At 49.1% G+C, this 22,444-nt stretch overlaps 1 protein-coding gene across 3 annotated transcripts in view; it reads right to left on the reverse strand.

The window, feature by feature from the left end:
* Positions 1-1,077: 1,077 nt before the first annotated feature.
* NCKIPSD (NCK interacting protein with SH3 domain) overlaps positions 1,078-22,444 on the reverse strand; it is a 48,951-nt gene continuing 27,584 nt past the window's right edge. For all 3 annotated transcript variants that reach the window (XM_042017331.1, XM_042017324.1, XM_042017338.1), the window contains exons 6-13: positions 16,240-16,410; positions 14,973-15,059; positions 13,468-13,606; positions 8,136-8,216; positions 6,780-6,908; positions 5,028-5,120; positions 3,328-3,500; positions 1,078-2,763 (exon numbers count right to left, since the gene is read on the reverse strand). In XM_042017331.1, the coding sequence (XP_041873265.1) occupies positions 2,560-2,763; positions 3,328-3,500; positions 5,028-5,120; positions 6,780-6,908; positions 8,136-8,216; positions 13,468-13,606; positions 14,973-15,059; positions 16,240-16,410 (1,077 nt within the window). In that variant the 3' untranslated portion in view covers positions 1,078-2,559. The remainder of the gene's footprint in view (positions 2,764-3,327; positions 3,501-5,027; positions 5,121-6,779; positions 6,909-8,135; positions 8,217-13,467; positions 13,607-14,972; positions 15,060-16,239; positions 16,411-22,444) is intronic.

Here is a 22,444-nt window from a genome sequence, read left to right on the forward strand (position 1 = left end):
ATGGACAGCAGTGGCTTGGGGATACCAATGGGAGCCACCAGCTCTGCAGTCTGGGCTCGTGGCAAGCAGAGCCACAGGTCCTGCTACTGCTGGGTTTGCCTGGCACAGCAAAGCCTGTGCTGCGTCACTGAGGGCAAGTGCCAGATGAACATCCCACCACAGCAGCAGGTCATGAGCCAACAACAAACCCCAGCAGCACTCAGAAGCAAGCCAAGGTTGGCTCACAGGTACATGCAACCATGTGCTGCACAGAGCAATGGGGCACAGGAGAGCCACCATGGGGGACACACCAGTGAGCACTGGCAGCCCTTATGTGTCATGGTTGCCCCCAGGTGTGCAAATTGCACTTCAAGGCCACACACCTGGGGACTTTGGAGACAGGCCAGAGGCAGGAGCAAGGACAGCCCTGGTCCCAATTCTGCAGGCAGCTGTGTTTGATGCTATCCCTATGTTTGGAGTGGCACAGCCTGCACCTGGCATTTACACCCCTGCCCTGGCAGGGCTGTGCCCATGGCCCGGCTGGCTCCCTTGACACAGAGCCAAGAGCAGAGACCAGCTTCCTGCTGCCAACATAGTGCTCTGCCCAGTGCCTGCTGTCCTCCCACCATAGAACCCCTGCCATCCCAGGCACCTCAGAGCTGCAGGCGCAGGCTGAGGTTTGGGAGCACCGATCCGCAGCCAAGGCGCGATTCATTACACTCGCTACAGACCATTAAACCCGTCCTGCACGGGCTCGCTGCCTTGGCAGCCGGGAGCCAGCTGAGGCTGCGCACACCTTGCGGGGAGCCAGCCGTGAGTCCAGCTCTGCCAAACCCTGAATGTGCAGCAGCGATGCTGGGCAGGCCCCAGGAATGATGGCTGTGGCCCTAGCAAGGGCTGCTGCCCTCCACCCTTCCTTGTCAGCCAGCAACATGGTAGAAGAAAACAAGGCCAGAAGCTGTGAGGGAAAATTACTGCATTACCCCCATTTGGAGATCAGCACCCACTGCTTTGCCTCCATGGGCAGCAGGCACCCAACCACGCCTGCTTTGGTGCCCCCATGACAGGATTGGGCAGGCAGGGCTACACTCACAGAAGTCCAGTTTAAGACATTTTTATTCTTCTGCAGGTTACACTTAGTGTTTAAGAAAATACAGGATCCCTTTTGACATTCATACATTTTTACAGGGAAAAAATAGGTTTTTCTACTAGGGTGGTTATTAAGCTTGGGCATTCCCAGGCTGACTTCCTTGCCCCCCTTGGCTGCCAGGCCAACCCTCCATTCTCAAGCATCACTGCCCCAGTGGCCAGTCCAGGCCTGCAGAGCTTGTGCCATCCCCTCAAGCTAACAAAAAAAAAAAAAAAAAAAAAAAAACAAAAAAAAACCAGTAAAGTAAATACAGTGCCCAGTATTTCCAGTTTCACTTTCCAACAGCTCCTACACTGGCTACTGCAAAGGAAGACCTGGGGACAGGGAGTGACCACACTGCGCACACAAATATCTAAGAGACCCACGTTAGTGTGTGTGACTATCTGGACCAGGGAAGCAGGTTAATCCCGTTTGCTAGAAACCTAGAGGAAATATAAATAAGGGTTCCCCACACTTAGCATAGTCACAAACAGCTACTGGACACCAGGCTCACGCTGCCTCTGAGCGCTGCCACAGGGACAGGGAGGGCAGCGAGGCAGAGCTACTATGAAGCTCAAGGCAAGAAATGCACACGCTGCACGAACAGAGCGTGCCTGCCCAGAGGCAGCCCCTCTGCTCAGGGCAATGCTGCAACAGAGGTGGCAAGCGGCAGCTTCACTTGGCAGGACACGTCTTTGTGCTGTGTCCGGCCAAGGGCTTCCTAAGGGCAGTGTCACCCACGTGGCTGTTACTTCTAGGCTGCCACAGTGTGCAAGAAATTCAGATTTAAACATCACTATAGAAAGCAGATTGAAAAGCAGCTGCTGGGGTAAGGCCTCCATGACCCAAGGTGGGCTGCTGCCCAGAGGCAAAGCTGAGGGCCAGGAGGGAGTGAAAGGCTCACTAGACGAGGCGTTAGACAGCGAGCAGCTACTTTCCCTTGGCAGGGCTGCAGCACATTGGCACTAGCAGCAGGAAACAAAACAGATGTTACAAAAGCTTCTTCCAAGCACCAGCGGACTCCACTTGGTCACTGCAGGGAGAGAGACGCACATGGAAAAGAAGTGATACTCTAAGGCAAAGGCCTTTCTCTTCAGGACCTCGGGACACCAGTGCAAGCTAAACATCCCCCCATGCTGGCTACTAAGCCCCCACAAGCTTTCTGCCCTTCCCACTAACACCAGCTGCCCAAATAGCTCCTGCTGAGTCTTGCAGGCAAACCACGCGCCAGCGCCCACCCCGCTCTGCCTGCCCCGGCACCAGGCCCCAGGGGCACCCCATGCCCTCTCTGCTGCTGGCACTTCCAAAGGGCCGGTGAACGCTGTCCCAACCTTAGGCCTCGCACAGAGGGATATAAGGTATGAGCTGTACTGGAAGGGAATGGGGAGAAAGTGTCAACAAAAGACATAGTCGATCCAAGTGGTTCAAACTCCAGTCCAAGCTGAGGAGCATTAGCTGGTACCAGAAGAGATTTCTGGGAACTCCTTGTAAATCTCCAAGATGATCAGTTTGTCCATCTGGCACTGCTGGTCCTCCTCCTCCTCGCCCAGGATGCGCTGCAGGATGCCCTGCAGGTCGGCGAGGCGGTGCTGGTGCTGCAGATAGGGTGTGGAGCGGATGATGGCGTGCATCAGAGACAGATACTCCATCCTCAGCTGCCAAGTGGGAGGGGAGACAAACCACAGAGCACCGTCAAAGATTTGAAGTGAGATAAACAAGTATGCCAGCCTCCATTACAGCATGAGCACAGGAACAGCTGCTGCTGCACCATCAACCAGAGCACAACTCCAGAGGCACCTGCTTTTCCTTAAGTATCATTAGTAACTATGGAAAACTCTGCTTTTCCCACAGCAACAGAGTGCTGCTCCTCCCCTTCCCTCAAACACGTGTACATCCCCTGCCTCTTGCAACACCAAGCGAGAGAGAGTCCTCCTACTACTATTACTCACAGAGGGTCTCTCTTCCCAAAGATCCATGGTCAGAAGGGTGCAAACCACCAGAAGCCTGGCAGATCTTTCTTCAAATATGCTGGTGTGCTGGGCAGGATAAATCCTCCCTTTCTCCTCAGCTCCCAAGGTTGATTTAAGCACCCAGAAATGTTGTGCCCACCCCAGAACTCCACTCTTGCCTGCACCAGCAGGCCCCATGGGGGCCAGGAAAAACACCATTGCTTTGGGACTGTGCTCCCTTCCCCAGTGCCCATGGGTTACTGTGAGCACCTTGTCTCCAGGGGAGAGATCAGCAATCTGCCGCACCAGGATGTCTATCAGGACCATCATGTCCGTGTGATAGAAGATGCTGGCTGTATCCTTGCTGGCAAAGATGTCCTGCAGAAACTTCAGCACTGAGTGTGGTGGCTGAGGCTGATGCTTGAAGATGCAAACTGGATCATCTGGGGGAGGTAGAGAGAAGAGACTGTGCTGAGCCACTGTTCCATCTTCCGTGCACTTCCCTTCATTAGACCCTCTGGCTCTGGAGAGGAGGCTGCCCTGCCCTTGGCCAGCCACTCCCTGTCCATGGATAGCTTTTGTGCCCAAAGACCTCAGTGCCTTGCACAAAGGTGTGTAATCAGGATGGCAGCTCTGCAGGCTACCAAGATGAGACCAAACTTGTTATGATTAGCCTTAATCACTGTTTATAGTTCACCTACCATGCCAGGTGAAAGCTCATTAGCACATCGCCTCTAAGTATCTCCCGTTTTTGCTCAACAGCCACCACTCATTTTCTCCCTGGTTTATTAAGAGGGGTCCAATAACCCCTCTGAAAAGCCCATCAGAGCCTGTACCAGAAACAAGCTTTCACCAGAGACCAGGCTAGTACTATCCCAGAAGCAAGAAAAGAAACACTTCCAAGTTTAAATGAGCCACCGCATCCTGTTCTCTTGCAAAACATCCCTGCAGACTCCAAGAGGGGCTCTGGGCCATGGGCAGCTCCCTCAGCAGTTGTCAGGAAGGCGGGCAAAAGAGAAGCATCTTCATTAGGTTGTGGCCCCCCTCTTTCTTCTCCCAGCTCCTCACTGAAAAGTGATCCCTGCAGGGAATCTGGCAGGGAAAGGACTAAACAAAGGCTTTGGGAGGAGGCCAGACAGAAGAGCACTGAGGTGCCTGCTGCCCTCAAGCTGATATAGTGTGGAGACAGTGATTTGCAGCCCCAAAGAGAACTAAAGCCAGAGTAAGATGAGCTGCAAGCATCACAGGATGGGTTATTTCCAGCAACTCAACAAAATGAGTTCTCTCAGGCAGCAAAGCCTCTGTGCTCCAGAAGGTATTAGAAAGCACAATAGCGGCCTGCAGCACGGGCTGAAAGACCTGGCACCGCTCTTCCTGTGGAGATCTCCAGCATTCCAGAAATCTGCTCTGCAACAGCTCCACGAGTGCACTGGATTTCACTCCATGCCTGGAGCAGACACAAGGCTAACCCTCTGCTGGCAATTCAGAAATGGAAAGTTCCACTCTCAGCAGCATTTCAGAAGACAAAAGCTCCCTCTGCATCTGTCCCCCAGGGCAGATGTTTGCCAGCATGGGCAGAGGTTTGTGTGCCAGCACACATCGAGTCCTCTGCCTGTCCAAGGACAGAAGTGGCCCAGGACCAGCTTTCCTCCCAGACAAGAGCTTGCCACGGCAGCTGGTCCTTGCTCTGAGACAGAGCTGATCTGACCCAGAAGTATATGCAAATGGCAGCCACTCCTCTCTCCCTAGATGCCATCAGCCATCACCTCATTCCTTGTGCAGCTCCATCCTCAGCAATGCAGACTGTCACTCTCACAAACTCACCAGGAAGCAGCACGTCTTGCCTGAGCTGACCGCTCCTCAGCTACCTGCATCCCCGACATCCTACCCCCTAATGAGCATGGGGCTTATCTCCCCAAGCATCTCTGTGCACCCCCTGCCAGGCACGTAACAGTGCCACACACACTCACCTCCTCTGTTCAGCAGCAGCAGCAGCTTCTCTGTGAAAGTCTTGACATTGGAGTGCTTGCTTATAGTAGTCATGATCACACTGTGTTCTGGAACTAAGGAAGAAACCTGTTCAGCATCTCCCTTTGTCTCCTGAAGACCACGGTGATAAAAACACATAATGGGTGGCTCCTATTTCACATCAGTGCTCTGGGAAGCTTTGGGGAACCACAGTCTATCAGGGCTATGAAAAGCTTCAGGCCCACAGAGTGAGTGGGCAGGGGGAAGGAAGGTGAAATAAATCTGGAAACAGCACATGAAACACTGGGGATTTGGTGCTTTCTCCGTATACCTGATTCATGTGTGGGTTCCCACCTTGCCAGCCAAATGCTGGGAAATACCTTGCAAAGGCTTTATGTTGTCAAACATTACCTCTGCTCACAACCCTCTGCAGCCAAGGGCTCCGTTCTTTGGTACCTTCTAACTTCCTATCAGCAGTGCCCTTCTGGAACTTAGAGTCTTGCAAGCTCTCTTAAGAGGAGTCCCAGGAGCATCCCAGAAGAGAAAAGTTTTTCTCAGCACTAAACACTGTGCTGTGCAAGGGTACAGGCTGAAGACTTCTTCCAGGAACTGGCCCCTTGCCTGCTCTGGGGGTGATTTGCTGTGAAATACACTTACCCTAGCAGAGCTTATGTGCGTGCGTGAGCGTGCACACTCAATCACATGCACAGCACAGTGTGGCTACCTCTGTGGCCTGTAGTATTTCACAGGCTGAAAAATGTCTCGGAATCCTGAATGCTATCAATATAATATGCATTTAGGAGAGTTTTTGAACTAATGCTGCATCACCAAACTGCATGACAGATGAATCTTTCAGACAGAGGAATAAAAAATTCAATCCACTAATAAGCAACATGAACATCATTTACCATGTTCTTAGCATCAGAGAACAAGTCACTGCTCTTGGCTATGCCCCAGGTGGGCAATAATCCCCAGAAACACACTGCCTATCATGCACTACTGCCTAATTACTGCAGCCAGCAAGGATATGGGTAAGTGTGGGAAGGGGTAGTGAATGAAAGCAGCTGAGATATACTTAATCAGTCTCTGTGCAATCAACTTTCACATGGAATTAGAAACTTTTGCATAAATTTCAATGAAGCGCAACCCAAAATAACAGGTAAATAACTGGACATATCGTTGCTGCTTTATCCTCCCCTCTCTCCAAAAAGTCAAGGATGAAGTCATGAAGCAGATGAAGGGAAACTAATTAACTGAAGACAACTGGAGCAACAGGAGACTGGGTTAAGGAGTGTCTTCTCTTAGCAGGACCTGGAACTATGCTCCAATCTTCCAACAGGCTTCAAAATGTGCAGGCAGAGGGAGGGAAGATGCCCTTCCCTAGGGACCTGATGTGCTGTCTGTCCTCATGGAGCTCAGCAGGGCAGGGAGGACAGAGAACAATGCAAACAGGGGAGAGCACAGCTCAGGCCAATGCTGAAGGGCCTGACCCCAACAACTTGGCACTGGGTGAACTTCAGGCAGTGTGGACAGGGAAGCAGAAGCTTTGCCAAGACCTGCAGAAGGCAGAGGACTTTTCTTCTGAACTGGCATACCATTGCACCATATTTAAACACAGCGAAGTGCCAGAGACTAAGGGAGCTGGTTGGTGGTTATAGCACCATCAAGACCCAGCAAGATTCTCCCTCCCCATTTTTCACACCCTCACTCCAGACCACTGAAATCCTGCCAAGGCAGAGCAGCACCAGTTTAACCTGGAATGTGGAGATTGAAGGCCAGAAGGACGTTGACAAATAAGTCAGGCAGCTGGTCAGTGGTGTCCGAGGGCAGCCCGTCCTCAATCACATCCAGCAGGAACTGCACAAACTGAGAGTTGAGATGTTCTGCACAAGGAGAAAGGGGCATTTACAGCACAGTGAAAACAAACCAAGCCAACAAGGGACCATCCAAGCTACTTCTCTGTGCTTTTATGCTTAAAAACCATTAGTTGAGTGCTAGTGTCAGTCTCCAGGGAATGAAGGGCTCTTCAAGTGGACTAGACAGACCACTGAAGCTTCTTTGTGTGAGACACAGTGCAGGGGAATGCTGAAATTTGGTCCCCCAACTGGCAATTTTTTTTGAGTAAACAAAACACCAAATCCTGCTGTAGCTTTTTGCAGAGCCACTGCCACCAGTGAGGGCTTCAAGTCAGGAAGAGATTGGTATTCTTGACCACTGGTTTAGTTAATGTCTTTAAAAAAAAAGCCCTAATAATCTAGATCATTAGTAATAACCAAGTTTTCAATTTAGCTATTAGGAAAGCTCAGGAGCTCAGGCAAATAAGTCCACCTGCAGGAAATAACTGCCAGGGTTACACAAGGAGAGAAAAACAGGAGGTGTAGAGGCTCATTCCAGTCTCTACTGCACCAGTTTAAATCTTGTACAGGTTTACCCAGTGTTAAGGTAATGCTGCTGACAAGATACTTATAAAAATCTCTACTGCATTTCCAGGAAACTTAAGCCCAGAACTTCCCAAATACAACACAGCCTTGGGAAGAAGCAGGCAGGGCTTTCTGGCTGAAATGAAAGGACAGAGGATAAAACAGGGAGAATATTTGCACTTCATTATTGACTGTGATACCCTTAATCATCTCCATTTTCCCTAAGAGCCTGAACTACACAGGGCTGCACTATCCTGCTAGAAGAGAGACCAGAAAGAGGCCACATGATGCAGCTGACAGCCTTAGTGGGCGTTTGTGCAGGGATCTGGGATCTCAGCCTCATCAGCAGACGGTCTCCAAAGCAAGTAAGAGGTGTGTGCTTTCACACAGGCCAGAGGTAAAACAAAATGCCACTTAGTCACAGGGATGGGCAAATCCATGTTGCCTGCAGCGTGGCATTCAGTCCTCCACTGCTCTAACCCAGATTTGTGCTGCTCCTTGGAACTCTGGCATCTCAGCCCAGTGCTTCAGCTGCCAGGCTCTACTGATAAACAACAGACCCTACTCTTGCTGGGCCTTCCACTGAGCTGTCCCCCACCCTGACCATCAGGAAAGGTCCCTTCCCTGTGTCTGCCAGCATGCCCCAGACATCCCACCAGCAGCTCTGCCATGAGCACAACCCACTCTTACCATAGTGGTGATATGGCAGGGGCTCCCCCATGGAGAACATCATGGCCAGCACCAGTGCAGAGTAACACATCTTTTGATGATCTGCAAGACAAAGGTCCTGTCATTAGTTCTTCTGAGGATGTGAAACCTTCCCCCGGCTGCAGCTGCCAAGTCACACATTTAATGCAGGCATTTAACACTGATTAGCCTGCTCTTCATTCCTGTATTGACTGAGCTGTAAGGGTGTTTTTCCCCATTTTAGCACACCACACGCCTTCTGTGCCGTGTGTTTCCAAAGCAATTTAAAAATAATCATAACAAGAGTCCTCTATGTTTTACCCCTCTACTTCAGAGGATCTGGGCAAACTTGATCTGAATAATTAAAAACCTCCCCTGCACAGTCCCAGGACACATCCCATAGTTATGTAATTACTGAACCCAGAAAAAGCATCCATCTGGCCAGCTCAAAATACTGCCTGTTCCAACCAACACCACCCCCAGACAGCCATGCTGCTTGTTACCATCTCTGCACTGCTCTACTTTTGCTACCTCAGCTCTACCTGAAGGTATAAAAGGTCCCTGGGGAGACCAGATCACTGCTCAGGCTGTGCATCTGCCCACCTCCCAGGCCACGTCTCCAGCACTGATACATCCCAGAGCCTGCTAGTCCAACACAATTTTTGCTGGCAGCAGTTTTATGAGAATGCTCCAAAGGACCCCTGCCAGTGTCTTTCCTGAATTTTAATTAATGGATATCTCTCAATAGATATTTGCAGAACAAAAAAAAGTCATGGAATAGGATCTGTGCCCTCATCAAATGTAGCCTCTGTCCAGTTCAGCAAGTCTGAAGACAATAGGAAAATGAGTATTATTATATATAGGTTACCACACATACTGGCTAAATAAAGTTTGGCTACATCTTCCAGAAAGAGCCCTGGGGCACAAGGAAACTGAAGGTGTATTTATGAAAAACTGACCAAAACTACTTTTCATTACAGGAGAAAAAGGCCCCTTCAATCTATGATGCTTTTCCTGGCCATACTGCTGCCCTGCACAATACACACCAGTTCCATGGCCCCCTCCAAACCCTTTAAGGTATTTCACTTCTTTGTGCACAAATCAGCCCCTCTCTAAGCACCTGCACCCTGCAGTTTGGCTCTGACTGCAAGGGCTGATGCCTTCACTGTCACCACCTACTCCTGGACTTGGCCAAAGGACTTGGGACATTTGACAGCTCTCGGGTTTACTGTCAACATAGGGAACAAAATGCTACTAAATCATTCCAGCCCCTTGCCCCCTGGAAAGTCAGCTCTGTCAGCAAAGCCCCTCTACTCAAAGCACACACAGATTCTGTCAGAGCTCCACACGAGGCCTTGGTTTTCAATCAGCAAGTACTTTGAGTAAAAATAGATAATTTGCAGCTTAACCAGATACTACAGCATTAACAAGAGTTTGTAGACCATGTGGCAGCAAAGGAAGGCTGAAAACTGCTGTTTACTCTCTGTAAACAGAGAGGGAGGATATTTAATGACTTAAATATAATTCATACTTATATAAGAAGTTCTCAGCTATAAGGTGACAGTGATGCCAAAGCACACGGCAGCAAAAAAGGGGATCTGACAAACTGTTCACCACATGGTTTCTTCATTCTTTCCTCCATGGCTCCCAATGGGAGTTGGGTCTTGGAGGCAGGATACTGCAGGAGGTAGACACAGGGAGCTGCTGTTCTCATGTTCCTAGAAAGGCTTTCATCAACAAAACATTTTCTCTCATCACATCAGGAGCAATAAAATAAAGTGAGAGCCAGAAGCCAGTGATTAACATGGTTGTAGCAAATATGGAAGAACAGACTAGAGATGGAAGAGAGTAGTTTTACACCTCCTTGGTCCTTCTGCCATTAACTGATGTCCCTTCATCCTGGTTGACAGCAGTCTATGTGATTAGGAGGCAAACCTTGTTGTATTTCCCTAAAGACAACAAATCAAAGGATGCTGAAACCAGCCAGAAACCCGAACTTGGGGCAAATCCAGATTAACCCAGGACACTCACTCTGCACATGCTGTACAAGTTTTTGGGAGTGTCCCAGATGCAGCAGGGCAAGACTCCAAGACTCACCATGCTGAAGAACAGAGTAACTGTCAGTCAAAACACAGCTTTTTTTGCTTTACCTTACAGAGCAGCACCAGTGGCTGTAGGAAATTAAATAGTATCAATGCAGCTCTCTTGAAGCAGAGGGACTGCTGATGACAGACTGATAAGCATCACTGAAGCAGCCATGACAGGCAGGAGAGATGCAGCTGTTTGCTCACCAGCCTGTGTTGCTGAAGCCTACTGAGATAGTGGTGCGAAACTGCTATCATGTATGAAAAGCATTTCTCTGAGGCCTTTGAAGGCCTTGCTTCCACCTTCTAGACACAGCAGTGTGAAATGTGGGCACTGGGAGCAGACACAATTGTCTAGGACTGAAGGGAGAAGAGCCTGACAGCTGGCTTGCATGTACACTGTGCTGCAACAAGGGAGAAAGTCATGATTATAGACTGGATTATCCCTGTCTGTTTTCTTTGGAATTACTCTGGCTAACTCTGTCTTGCTGTGGCTTATTATAAGGTATTCTAACATGGACAGATGTGCAGGCAAGCCGTAGCAGAGGGAAGGAGCTGTCCAGAAGCAGTAAGACCCAAACATCTGCAGAAGAACTGGCCAGCAGCCAACACGCCTGCATCAGTCCAAGGGCAAAGTCCTTCTCACCAAAGGCACCCAGCATCCACAAACAGAGCTTCTGCCTCAGCTGCTCTTCAATAATAAACCAGGAGGGACCCCACAGAGCTGCTGCGGCCAGTTCCACGCTCCCCAGTTGTGCAGTGTTGGCACTGATTGCTCTGGCTCCAGTCACCCACAGAAGGGATTAGCTATTCCACAGCATGTCATGGATCAGCTATTCCCCAGTTTTTAGTAGCAAAATAAGCTCAAGTCGTTCTAGGATTCAAGGTCATGTTTTCACACAAGCTTGCCATTTGCTGGCAGCACATGAAGCAGTAAAGCACCAGAACGGCAGGAGGGAACTACTAATGCCCTGAAACACCTTTGAAGGACAGACACATTTGGGCCAAGGATGGTTACCCCCCTGCAGCTCCACTGTGAAGGCTGAGAGGACTGGATGCTGCACAGATGCCACTGCACAAGTGCCTACCACAAAGCTGAGCACAAGGAAAGCAGCACAGGATGAGGACACCAGTTTGTGAGGCTCCTGTATCCACACAGTGGTCTGTCAGCAAAGGAAGAACAGCTTCTCACCCTCCAACTGGACCACCTTACAGCAAGGAGGGAAAAAACCCTCACCTTCACATGATGCTATGGAAAGGGAGATGCTGCAGAGCTGCAGGTTGGCAGCTCAGAGGACACCGTAGAGCCACTTCTCACCCACTTCCACTGCCATGCTTTTAGGACCCCAAAGCAGAGCTAAGACTTGCTGAGACACAGGCCTGCTCCAGCCTCAGTACTACCTGGACATCAGCAGAGGTGTGCAGAAGTCACACAGGTCAGAGCACAAAGCTCCACAACCACCAAGAGGCTGAATCAGCTGTGCTGTCTGACATGACACAGCCCCGGGCAAAACACAGCATCACTGCAACCAGGCAAGGAACAGCAAGTGTGACCAGCCCACCCTGCCTGCACAAAGGCAGCTCAGGAACAGGCCAGTAGACAGAACTCTGTTTGGGAAGGTGCACAGGATGCTCACTTGGAGACAGTCTTTGTGAATGGATGATGGAAGCACAATAAAGTTTATTTTCGGCAGCACAAAATCAGAAAAAATGTTGCTGCAGGAGCACAGTCACAGTCCCATAACCAAGTAGCATTTGTTTCTTGGGCAGTAAGACCTCAGCCTGGAGAAGATGCTTCTCATGCATAACCAGAATGTGGTAAGTTCACAGCACAGGATTTATAAGCAGCAGTAACAAAAGAGAAAGCGTAGCCAGCACAGGACTAATACCTGCAGTGCCACACCACCAGCCCTTCGCCCTGCCCTGAAATGCCACCATCCTCACCTTTGAAATGCCTGCACCTCAAAGCATCTAAGAGGAAACAAAGCCCTCTGCAACAGGCTTGATTTTCATCTCCTACAGCTCTTTCCAGACACAAGATGAGCCGTGTTAATGCTGCCCACCACAGTCAGGTTGGCACAGTCTCTGCTGGGATGCTGGGGACAGGAATGTCTACTATGCAGGTTCAGAGTGGTCATCTAGGACATTTACTTGGCTCACATGAAATGGACGGGACAGTCCTGTTCTCTGCAGACCTGCCAACCCCTACAGAGTCTCATCACCAAATTATACCCCTCTGCAGCTTCATGACACCCACAACAAACCAACAGACTGCAACCAGGGCAGCAAGGCTGCAAACACCAGGCTCTTCTGATTTGATCCATGTGGTCACTCGACAGCTACTCTAATTGTGGGTCACAGTTCGCACAAGACAATGGATTTTCAGTGTCCTTTTAAGAGAAAGTGCCACTGCCAGCAGTGGTGGCCTACAGCCTGGCTTCAAAATGGGGAGCAAAGCTGTGACTGTGCAGGACCAGGCACGTGTGGGGAGCTGGAAGGTAATGCCAGGGGAGTATTACTACATGCTTAACTTACTCTTAGGCTTTTCCCCAGCATCTCCTTCTGGCTGCTCAGAGATAAAGGACACTGGGCTAAGCAGGAGCTCTGAGGGCACGAAGGACATTCCTATTAGTAGCAAGGACAGGTCATCCTAACAAATAGAGGTGTGTGAAGTAGAAGGAACATAAGGGCAAAGCCTGGGTATGGAAAGCAAAGAGCTGGGAAAACCTGGGCTGCGGCACTATCCTGCAGAGGACCAGGACTGCGATGTTAAAAACAGCACTACCATCTCTCTTGGCACAGTGGTGGAGAGAAGGCCTTTTCCTTTAACCAGCACACATCTCACTCACCAGGATGAAACACCACAAAAATTTGGTATAGAAAGCTGAAAAAAACTCTATAAGAAACTGCAGAGATCTTCCTTGAGATCAGCAGGTATCTCTTGTCAGCATTATAAAACAAAACTGGTACAACTCAAAATGTGTTTTAAGACATCTGCAAGAAGTGACACAGATCATTTAATGGTATGTTCAATAGCTGGAGGGCCTCACACCGTTGGACTGAAACATCCCTTCCTGTGCATTCCTCAGTCACAGCTGTAATAACCTGAATAACTTTAAAGCCAGACACCATTGCCTCCCGAGCACTGGGCATGTGGAGTAGCCAGGCAGTGCGGGGCCACTGCTGCTGCTGCAAATCATGTAATGGGAAGACACTTTCCCAGGGCCCTGGGAACAGCAGCTCTGGCTCACCCTGGGTGTGAGTCTGCATGTCCCGGGCCAGCTCCATCGGCAGCACGGAATTCACGAGCGTTGAGATGACAGCAGCATCCAGGTTGCACATGGCTCCAAAGCACTTCAACAGCAGCAGGCGCAGTGGCACCCTGTGTTCCTGCAAAAACAATTTGTTAGATCAAACCATGTCCCAGAGGAGGGCTCACTCTGAAGCAGAGACACAGCTTCTAGAAGCTCCTGTTGTTGGGAAGCCACAGACCTTCCCAGGGTGACAGTGAACCTCGAAGCTTTTAACAAGCACAGGAATCACTTTACAATAATGTTCACAATTGGGCTGGCTACGGGTTGTTGCCACATGTGGTCAGACGCAATGTGGCAGCCAGAGCTCAGATGTGAGATGCCCCATTTCATCCACTAAATCTGGTAACACACCAACAACCCATACCTGTCCCCAGCGGAGAGACTGAATTTGCTGGGTAGCCAGGATTCTCTGAGCACACTAAGGTTTTGTGAATGCTGCTCTGATTAAGGTTTCCTGACAATGTAACATTGGCAAGCTCTCTTTAGGAAGTTTTGGGACATGCAAGGATTTCAGCAAAGATGATGCTCAGCCTGCAGCTCCCGTGCAGGAGCTCTGATGCTGAGGTCCCCTTCATACTCTACCCTCAGTCAACAACTCCAGGCTTCAGAGAACACAAGTGAGCCAAGCCTTGGCACTGGGCATGACAGTAGCCAGGACAGGACACCCAACTGCTCCCTACCTGGTCAGGCTTCCTTGGAATTGTGGTTAGAGAAGAGCAGGCAGTGAAAGTCAGCAGGCTCTGTTATGCCCAGCCTGCCTCCCTGCTGCTCTCAGCTATGCTACAGACCCCTGATGCTGAGGTCTGGGTTCAGACACAGAAGTGCCAGATGAAAACAAAATGCCACAAGACTTGATGTGCTGTAGCTGGGGACATAGGGACAAGATGGAGACAAGTTTTTTACTCCCACAGAGTCCTGCCACAGAACATTCCAGGAAGGAGGGGGCAAAGCAACACATCATAGGCATTTAAGACAAAACTTCAATCTCTCCCTCTGAATACTGATTTCCTTCCTCACTCCCAAGGCTTCTACTCACTACCTACTTTCCTAAGTGAAGTTATTTACTAATGAACAGGAGTGCATCAATTAAAAGAAGAGCAATCACAGCCTGTCAGATCTCCCAAGGCATCCTCTGAAATCCTTCCTCTAGATACCAGTGATACCAATGCTGTCCCTCAACGGACCAGTAAAAGCAGCAAGCTTTACCCTTCCCAGTGCTAGCTACTGCTTCAAAGTCTACAGCATCCTCTGCTCTTTCACACAACTTTCATGCATAGCATTGACATTAGCCAGCACTCGAAAGGAATATGCTGCAATTCCAGTGAGACCACAGCCCTATCCAAGGGAAACATCTTATATATATATTCATCATACCAACCCTGCTCCTTTGCATCTTCAGGGAAATCTTAAAAAGAGAGGTCTGGTGCATTCTGCCACCTTACCATCTGATAATATGCCACGAGGGACAGGACAGATTCAAACTCATTCTTCTTGCACATTTTCTTGCAAACTTCTGGGTCTGCATCTGTCTGGAAGAAGGAATGGACAGGTAACCCAGTGACACATCAAAGCAGAAGGTGCCTGCTGCAGGGACCTTGAGGGAGTCCACTTGCTTTCAGATGTCAGTAGCCCCAACATCTCACAAAGAAACTGAAGGCAGAGCACAAAAACAGGTCAAGAACCATCACCTTTCATATTCTGCATCAAAGTGGATTCTTGAGAAACGCCTCCACCACAGAGCATGTCTCAGGCTGAAAACATCTAAAACATGACCTGAGCAGCACCTGATTGAGAGCATCACACAGTTACACAGGGCAGCTCCAGCACTGCTCCCATCCTGAGAAGCACATCTCCTCCCACCCCTAAGTGATGAGGAAATGGTTGCACAAAACCCCACTCTGCCTTGCCCTGCAGGCCCACAGCGAGGCAGCACAGGCTGTACGTGGAGTGACAAAGACCTTGGCATTTATTACAGAAAATTTACCTGTTCTGTTTATGTCAGAACTGGAGAGGACTACAAAATAGTGCCAGAGCAAAGCCCACACCAGTACCCCTAGCACAGACCGTGTCACTGCACTGAGGGCAGCTCCCACATCATCCCCACATACAGACGGACTTGTACATACTGGTGAAAGTGTTGGGACAGTAATCCCACTGCTGCTCACTATGGGCCTGTTCCTTTCCTGTATGCACAGATGTGTCAGATGCTTTATACTTTCTCACAAAAACAGCTTTAAAGCTCACTTTCAAGGCAACCAAAGAATGTTCTTTGCATTTAATGAGCTTCACTCCACAAGTACCCACCAGCAAGGGAGGATGTTTTAAGTGGAAGATGTTTTAAATGGGCCTAGGAGTGCAACAACCCTCACCAGAGACTTCCAGGTTTTCTGTGGGAGGTTAGGTTTTTTTGGAGGTGGGGGTTTATATCCTCTTTTGATAGGTAAATACCACAGTTCCCATGAAGAACAGCTCAGTAACGCTTTTCAGAACAGCTTTGTAAGGTAGAATGGAGAGTAAAGGCAGCTCAAGAGCCCTACAGAGCCCACAGTGAAGGGTAGGGCTTCACAATGACAGTGAAGGACGCACAAGAAACCTCTGCCCCCTGAAACAGCAGATCCAGTGGCAACACCGGGGTGAAGGAAGTCAATAAAAGGAACTTCACCAGGGCTGTCTTCTCTGCTCTGCCTGTAAAGAGAGGAATTTACTCACCAGGATGCGAAGCAGCTCCTCCAGGTAGCAGCAGATGACATTCTCATCCTCGTAGAGTGCCCAGCTGCGCTGCTGAGCATCATCCTTGTGCCTGGCCAGATCTGCAAAGATCACCTCCAGACGCTGCTCGTCGTGGCAGATCTGGCCCGAGGGCAGCCCCGCACTCAGGTTCTGCACAACAGCAAAACCACTGGTTAATAGGGCCCTGACAGCTGGCTGTTGTTTGGGTGCCTGTTTCCTGCAATCTTGTCTCACGACTGGCAGCTGACCTCATTCAGTCAAGAGCTGGCAGTACAAAACCAGTAAGTTTGTGACACATGTTATTTCAGGAGCCTCTACCCTCTGTAGATTCTGGAAATCATCCCAAAAATGGGAAAGGCCAAACCAGCCTGGTATGGGCCAGGACCACTGCCAGGCAGCAGCTGAGCACCCCCAGCAAAACAGACGTGTCCTGGACACCAAACCACACTGCACAGCTACCTCGAGGCAGGAGAAGTTCCCTCTGCTGCCCACTCCCCCAAGCCTGAAAGGGACAGATCTGCCTTTAATCCTTGGCTCCAGAGCAAGGACTTGTATGGTCCTTTCCATGCCAGCTGCTCTAGGCCTGGATTTTCTGCAGCAAGAACAGGAACCAATTCATCATGGGCTGCTTTGGTTTTGCTTCATTCCAAACAGCAGAGCTCCACTGTTCACCACAGCTCTGAAGTGTGTAGCCACTCAGTAAATCTTACTGCACACATTCCTTTCTCAAACTGCTGTCAACTGCATCTCCATCACTTCTGCCTCATACACAACCCTTGCCATGAAGGTCTCACTCTTCAGTTGCCTTTCCTTTGCTTTTCCTCTCCATCAAGAAAGACGGGAATGTTGAGGGAGCGTTCAACCTGCCCCAACAGCTGCTGTGCTCTGGGATTTAGGATAAGCCTCTAGGACCTAAGTATATCACATGAATCACTTGGTTTCCAGAAAGCAAGGCAAGAAGGGGGGTTCAGTACATGGAACTGAGCTGATCACAGTTGATGAGCCCAGGCACCATTAAGAGAGATAAGGACTAATTTGTGAAATAGCTTAAATTATATACACAAGGGTTTGGCAGCAGTGACAACAAGCAGCAGGAGATCAGCAAGGTGGAAGAGAATCAAGCTGAGAAATTCAAACAACAGTGAAAACCCACTCACTGAGACCAAATTCCTAAAAATTTTTGGATGAGGCTGTCTTATCACAAGCAGTAGCAAGGCACGATCACTCAGTGAGAAAAGGCCTTTACAGCTTAACAGCCAGGACATCTGTCCTGGTGCAGCTCCTTCCAACAGGCTGGCAGTGCAGGCAGGGGCAGCAAGCCTTTAGGCAGACTTCACTTTGGGAGAAGAGCAGAAGGATTTCATTTGGAGACACAAGCCCATGTCTTGTGCCAGGTGGGACACTTGCAGTTGCACACCTGCACGTGGATGGCCCTTCCTGCCCGTCTCCCACCCTCCAGCCCTCTCTGGGGAAACCACTCCATGTTTAACAGTAATGTCTTGCCTGCTTTATTAGAGACAGAGTTGTTAGTAATTTGCTTTGGGGTATGAATTAATTTCATTAATTTAATGGACTTCAAGTCCATGCTTCAGTTATACAATAAAAAAGTTTTCTTGTTGCTGCTTCTTACATAATTTTTGTCAGGCAGGTAATGAAGGAAGGAGCATGCAGGTTTAACACAAGCCTCTGTACACTCTTGAAATTTTGGGAAGCTGCGGGTGGCCTAGCAGAAAAGCAGGTAACCAGCTGTGAGAGAGCACAACAGCTTTCAGGAGCTGAGTACAAACACAAGAATTTCCCTCTGAATGGTGATTTATCAGAAGCAAATACATTAAGAGACTTACTTCATCTTGTCATCTCTCTGCTTCTCCCTAGGAGGACCTACAGCACTGCAGTGTCACCTGCCTGTCCCAGCTGCTTGGGAGAGGGTTCTCCATTCATGTGCCTACTCACATCCTCCTCAGTGGAGCACTGCAGGGCCAGTCCTACCTCAATCCACTGCTGGGACTCTTTTTGGATGATCATTTTAATGAGTACTCGTTTTAATGATCACTCTATTCAGCCTCTTACCATTAATCTACTTTCTCCAATCCTTCATCTGCAGCCCTTAACGACTCCACTGAGCACCAAGCTCCTAATGGACTTGGATGAGATCAATCCATTAACAAGCTCTTCCATCTGACCATGTAACTACACCTCACACTGTCTCAGTGCACCATCAGCACCATTCTCAGCCTTCCCATCACCAGGGTCAGGTCTCTGCTTATTAAACATCTTGGCAGATACTACAACCTGCAGCATCATCATATGGTCATTTCCAGGAATCTGCTGGCGAGCCCATAAGCAGAAGGCGATTTCAGTATTTCTAACAATGCCACTTTGCACTATCTTGCTGCTTCAAATAGTTCCCTGCCCCCAACCCAGCAGAACAAGCTGCTGCAGGGATTTCATTCTTCCTGAGCAGCCCCAAACCATTTTGGGAACTTTATCATACCCACACTACTCAGAGGTGGCCACGCCTGCCATGCAAACCAGCTGCTATCCTGCCCATTTCTTATTTTCCCATTCCCATGCCTCCCTTCCCCCCTCCCCACCAGCAAGTGCAGTGGATCACCAGTGCCATGGGTACACACATCTTCCCTCCAGATGAGCCCCAAAACCATACAGCCAGTTTTCAGACACATTTCAGGCAGACTGCTCTGGGGCTTCCTCCACCCTCTGGGCAGCAAACTGTTCCCACTGCAACACCATCCACAGAAACCAGACAGCTAACACTGCTCCCAACACACACAGACCGCCAGGCTCCTCAGCAGCTGCTGAATGAGATGAAACGTGGTGCAAGAGAGATGCCTGACTTCAGCTGAGCCAAGTGTCCCAGGGCAGGCCTTTCACACACACTCTTTCAGCAGCAGCAGGTCAGCTCCCAGCTGACACAGCCCCATCCAGGGCAGGTCAGCTCTGCAGGGAGGCACTGTCGGCCATGTACAGACCTGTGGGTGTCACAGGGAGAGAGCAGCACTTGGCTTTCAACCCCCACATTAGCTGTGCCTCGGGAAGGTCTCTGCAGCCTTTGCTGTTCAGGGGTCCCAGCCACCTGCAGCTCAACACACATGGGCTCCACAGACATCCTCAGCAGCTCTCTGGAGGAGTGGGACCATTACAGCTGAGCCGGGATGGCTGCGTGCAGTACTCTGCCACAGACCTTCATAAAGGCTCTTCCAGAAATGACTGAGGAAAAAGACTTGCCTAGGCATTAATGCATTCCTCCCACCCTCCAGATTCGCCTTTGTTACACTATCTCACTGAGGAGGAGTCCTCCTAACAGCCCAGCCAAAGCACTCGCCTTGAAAGCACTCACCCTGCTGATCTTCCCTTGTCTCGGGTGAGTGTGGGGACAGAGCTCCCATGGGAAGTTGAGCCCCAGAGCAGCCTTTGTGTCTTGTCAAAAGCAAGTCTCCTTTAAGCAAAGCTGAATCAATGAATGAATGGGAAGGCAGCCACAGGGCTTCAGGACAAGGAGAGGGTTTCAGCCACATTAGCCATGAGGTTTGTCAGAGCTCGTTGAGGACAACAGGCACTGGTGATGGGCAGCTGGGAGCAGGTCACAGCCCAGCACTACAAGGGAAACCCCCCCCCAGAAACACATCACCTCCCACATCAACTTTCTGACTTGTTCCTCCATCTCCAACACATCCAAGAACAGTCTGACCCCACTCAGCAGCTCGGGCTCAGCTAGAAGACTGACCTACATTACACATCTTTGTCAGCAGTTTTCAAGCTTAAATTTAAGGCAACCAGAGATGGGTCTGAGTCACAACTACAACACAGCAATGCAATCTTAATAAAAAGCAGATAAGTGGTTTCTGAGTTCTCCCTCTCAAGGTGCAGCTAGCTTGTGCATTGGGCACTTCTGGTTGTCTCACACTAAGTTTAGTAAATCTGCAAAACTCAACCTCCTTAGACACGATATCTACAGTACTACCCCCTCCTCTCAGATGGGAGATAATCCAACAGACCTGAAGGCAATCACATATCACCAAAACCTACTAATCCAGGTGACTTTCTAGAAGCCCAAAAACCAGGCAGCATCTCTATCATCTTTAGGTATGTCTAAATTTCCAATGAGGTCCCATAAAAGCCAGCTCCAGTTTAGACAGTCACTGCAATGCTGCCTTTGAAAAGAGGTTTCAGTCACCTTGTGCATCTTACCCAGTCACTGTGACATTTATCAGGAGCCAGCTCATGGACAAGGAGAGGGGCCGTTTCCAAGGCCAAGCCAAATGCGGACACAGGGAAGCCAACCTGGCAGGTTTGCTCCTGCAGATCAGGGTTCCCCAAATAGTATGGTACCTCTGAAGCATCTTTCCTAAGGTGTGAGATCCTCAGCATCCTCCTTGTCTCTGCTGTTCCCCCAACTTAGCCTTAAGTCACCTCTTGAAAAGAGCAGCAGGATGATGTCCCAGCATCTTTTATTCTCTAAAAAAAAAATGTCCCTGTACAAACTCCCTGCTGGAGGAGCAGCAAGGTAAATAAGACCGAAGTGCTACCACTATTCAACCTTCAAAAGGCACTGGGGATAGAAGCAAGGTAATGGATTCTGGAATTGATTTAGTAGACCAGTGAGCTGACTCTAAATTAAGACTGGAATAGGAATAGAAAGGATATAACTAATTAAAGAACATGATACAAAAGGTTGAAGCAGGTATGGTATCTCCTATGAGCAGACCAAAGCTTTAAATCAAAGCTGATATCTTGCTCTGTTTTAGGGAGTTGAAGAAAAAACATTGAAAAATATGCAAGAGAAGAGTTGCCCGTGTATTTGCATGGATTGGGGAGTAGAGGGATTTCAGAAGTTACAAATTAAAGAAAAAAAGTCCTTGACCTAGAGCTGACAACTCAGCAACAATTCTACACAGAAACCCCTGAGATTGTGGAATGATTTGGTATAATGAACAACACAAAGCCAACGATAATAATTTGCACCACTAAACCACACTAGTGAAGCTACGGCAGTGCAGCCAGCCCACAAGTACACATGACCACCCTCCCAAATGTTAGAGCTGATCTTCTACACCAGGTGAACAACCTCACCTGGGACCAGGCCCCCACATATCAGCAGAGCTGTATCATCTGTGTGGGACACAGAAAAAATGCACACCAGATCGACAACATTTACACCTGAGCACTGAGCAAGCCCATCCAGGCTCTCCTTCTGAAAGCAGTACTGCTCAAGATAGGTATGAAGAGGTGTAACAGGATGGCACAGAACGTCTGCTGTGTCTCCATACATTACTGGTCATTTTAAAATCCCACAGGTGTCCTAGATGACAGATACCATATCAGTTACCAGTAGATCCATACTCATCCCTGCACCAGCATCAGTTTCTTCCCATCCTTTTCAGGCTGGTCTGCAGCAATGGCCATGAAATCAAGGCTTTCAAATCCCCTCTGCAGAAACCTGGCACTAAATGACTTCTGTGGAATTAAGCTTATTGTATCCTGAGTACAGGTATTAATGAAAAAAATAATATTCAAATCTTGGACAAGGTACAAATATCAGAAGACTGAACTTCTCAGCATGCAAGACAGAGCCAGAACATTTGCTTGAAACAGCTAAACTTTTTTGCTGAATCTAGTTCACACATTGACAGGGCATTGTTACTGGAGAAGGAAGCAATTAACCATTGGGTTATGGCCACAAACAGAGACTTGATGATTGCTTACAGGGCCCTCTATTCAGTGCAAACAGTCAACCAGATTATGATTTGATGTAAAACGTGAATGTCATTAGCTCTCCATATTCGAATGCCTCTGAACAGTTCATTATAATCTTGCCATTAGCAATGGAATTCCAATCTTAGAAATTTTTATATGATGCACACTCCTCAGGGCTGCATTGAGCAAGTGGGAGCTGAAATTTATTATCCCTCCAGCTAAAGCAGAGGGCTGTCCAGGTGCACTTCACCATTCCAATGACTGATGCAGAAGGAGAAATATAGGATTATTTTGACATAAGGTTTATTTAGAACAAGCTCAAGATACTGCTCCAACTCAAGACTATGTCATTCATCTGCAGCTCATCTGGGGAATAAACTCACCTGTTTTCCACTTCTCTGCTAACAGTACTCGGACCTGGCTTAGACCTCTGGCTCCCCTGGCTGGACACTTACCCCCATCTACCACC

This window comes from Corvus kubaryi, unplaced genomic scaffold (assembly GCF_017639235.1).
Source record: "Corvus kubaryi isolate FWS band 111438036 unplaced genomic scaffold, C.kubaryi_AGA036_p1.0 136, whole genome shotgun sequence".
Classification (NCBI taxonomy): Eukaryota; Metazoa; Chordata; class Aves; order Passeriformes; family Corvidae; genus Corvus; species Corvus kubaryi.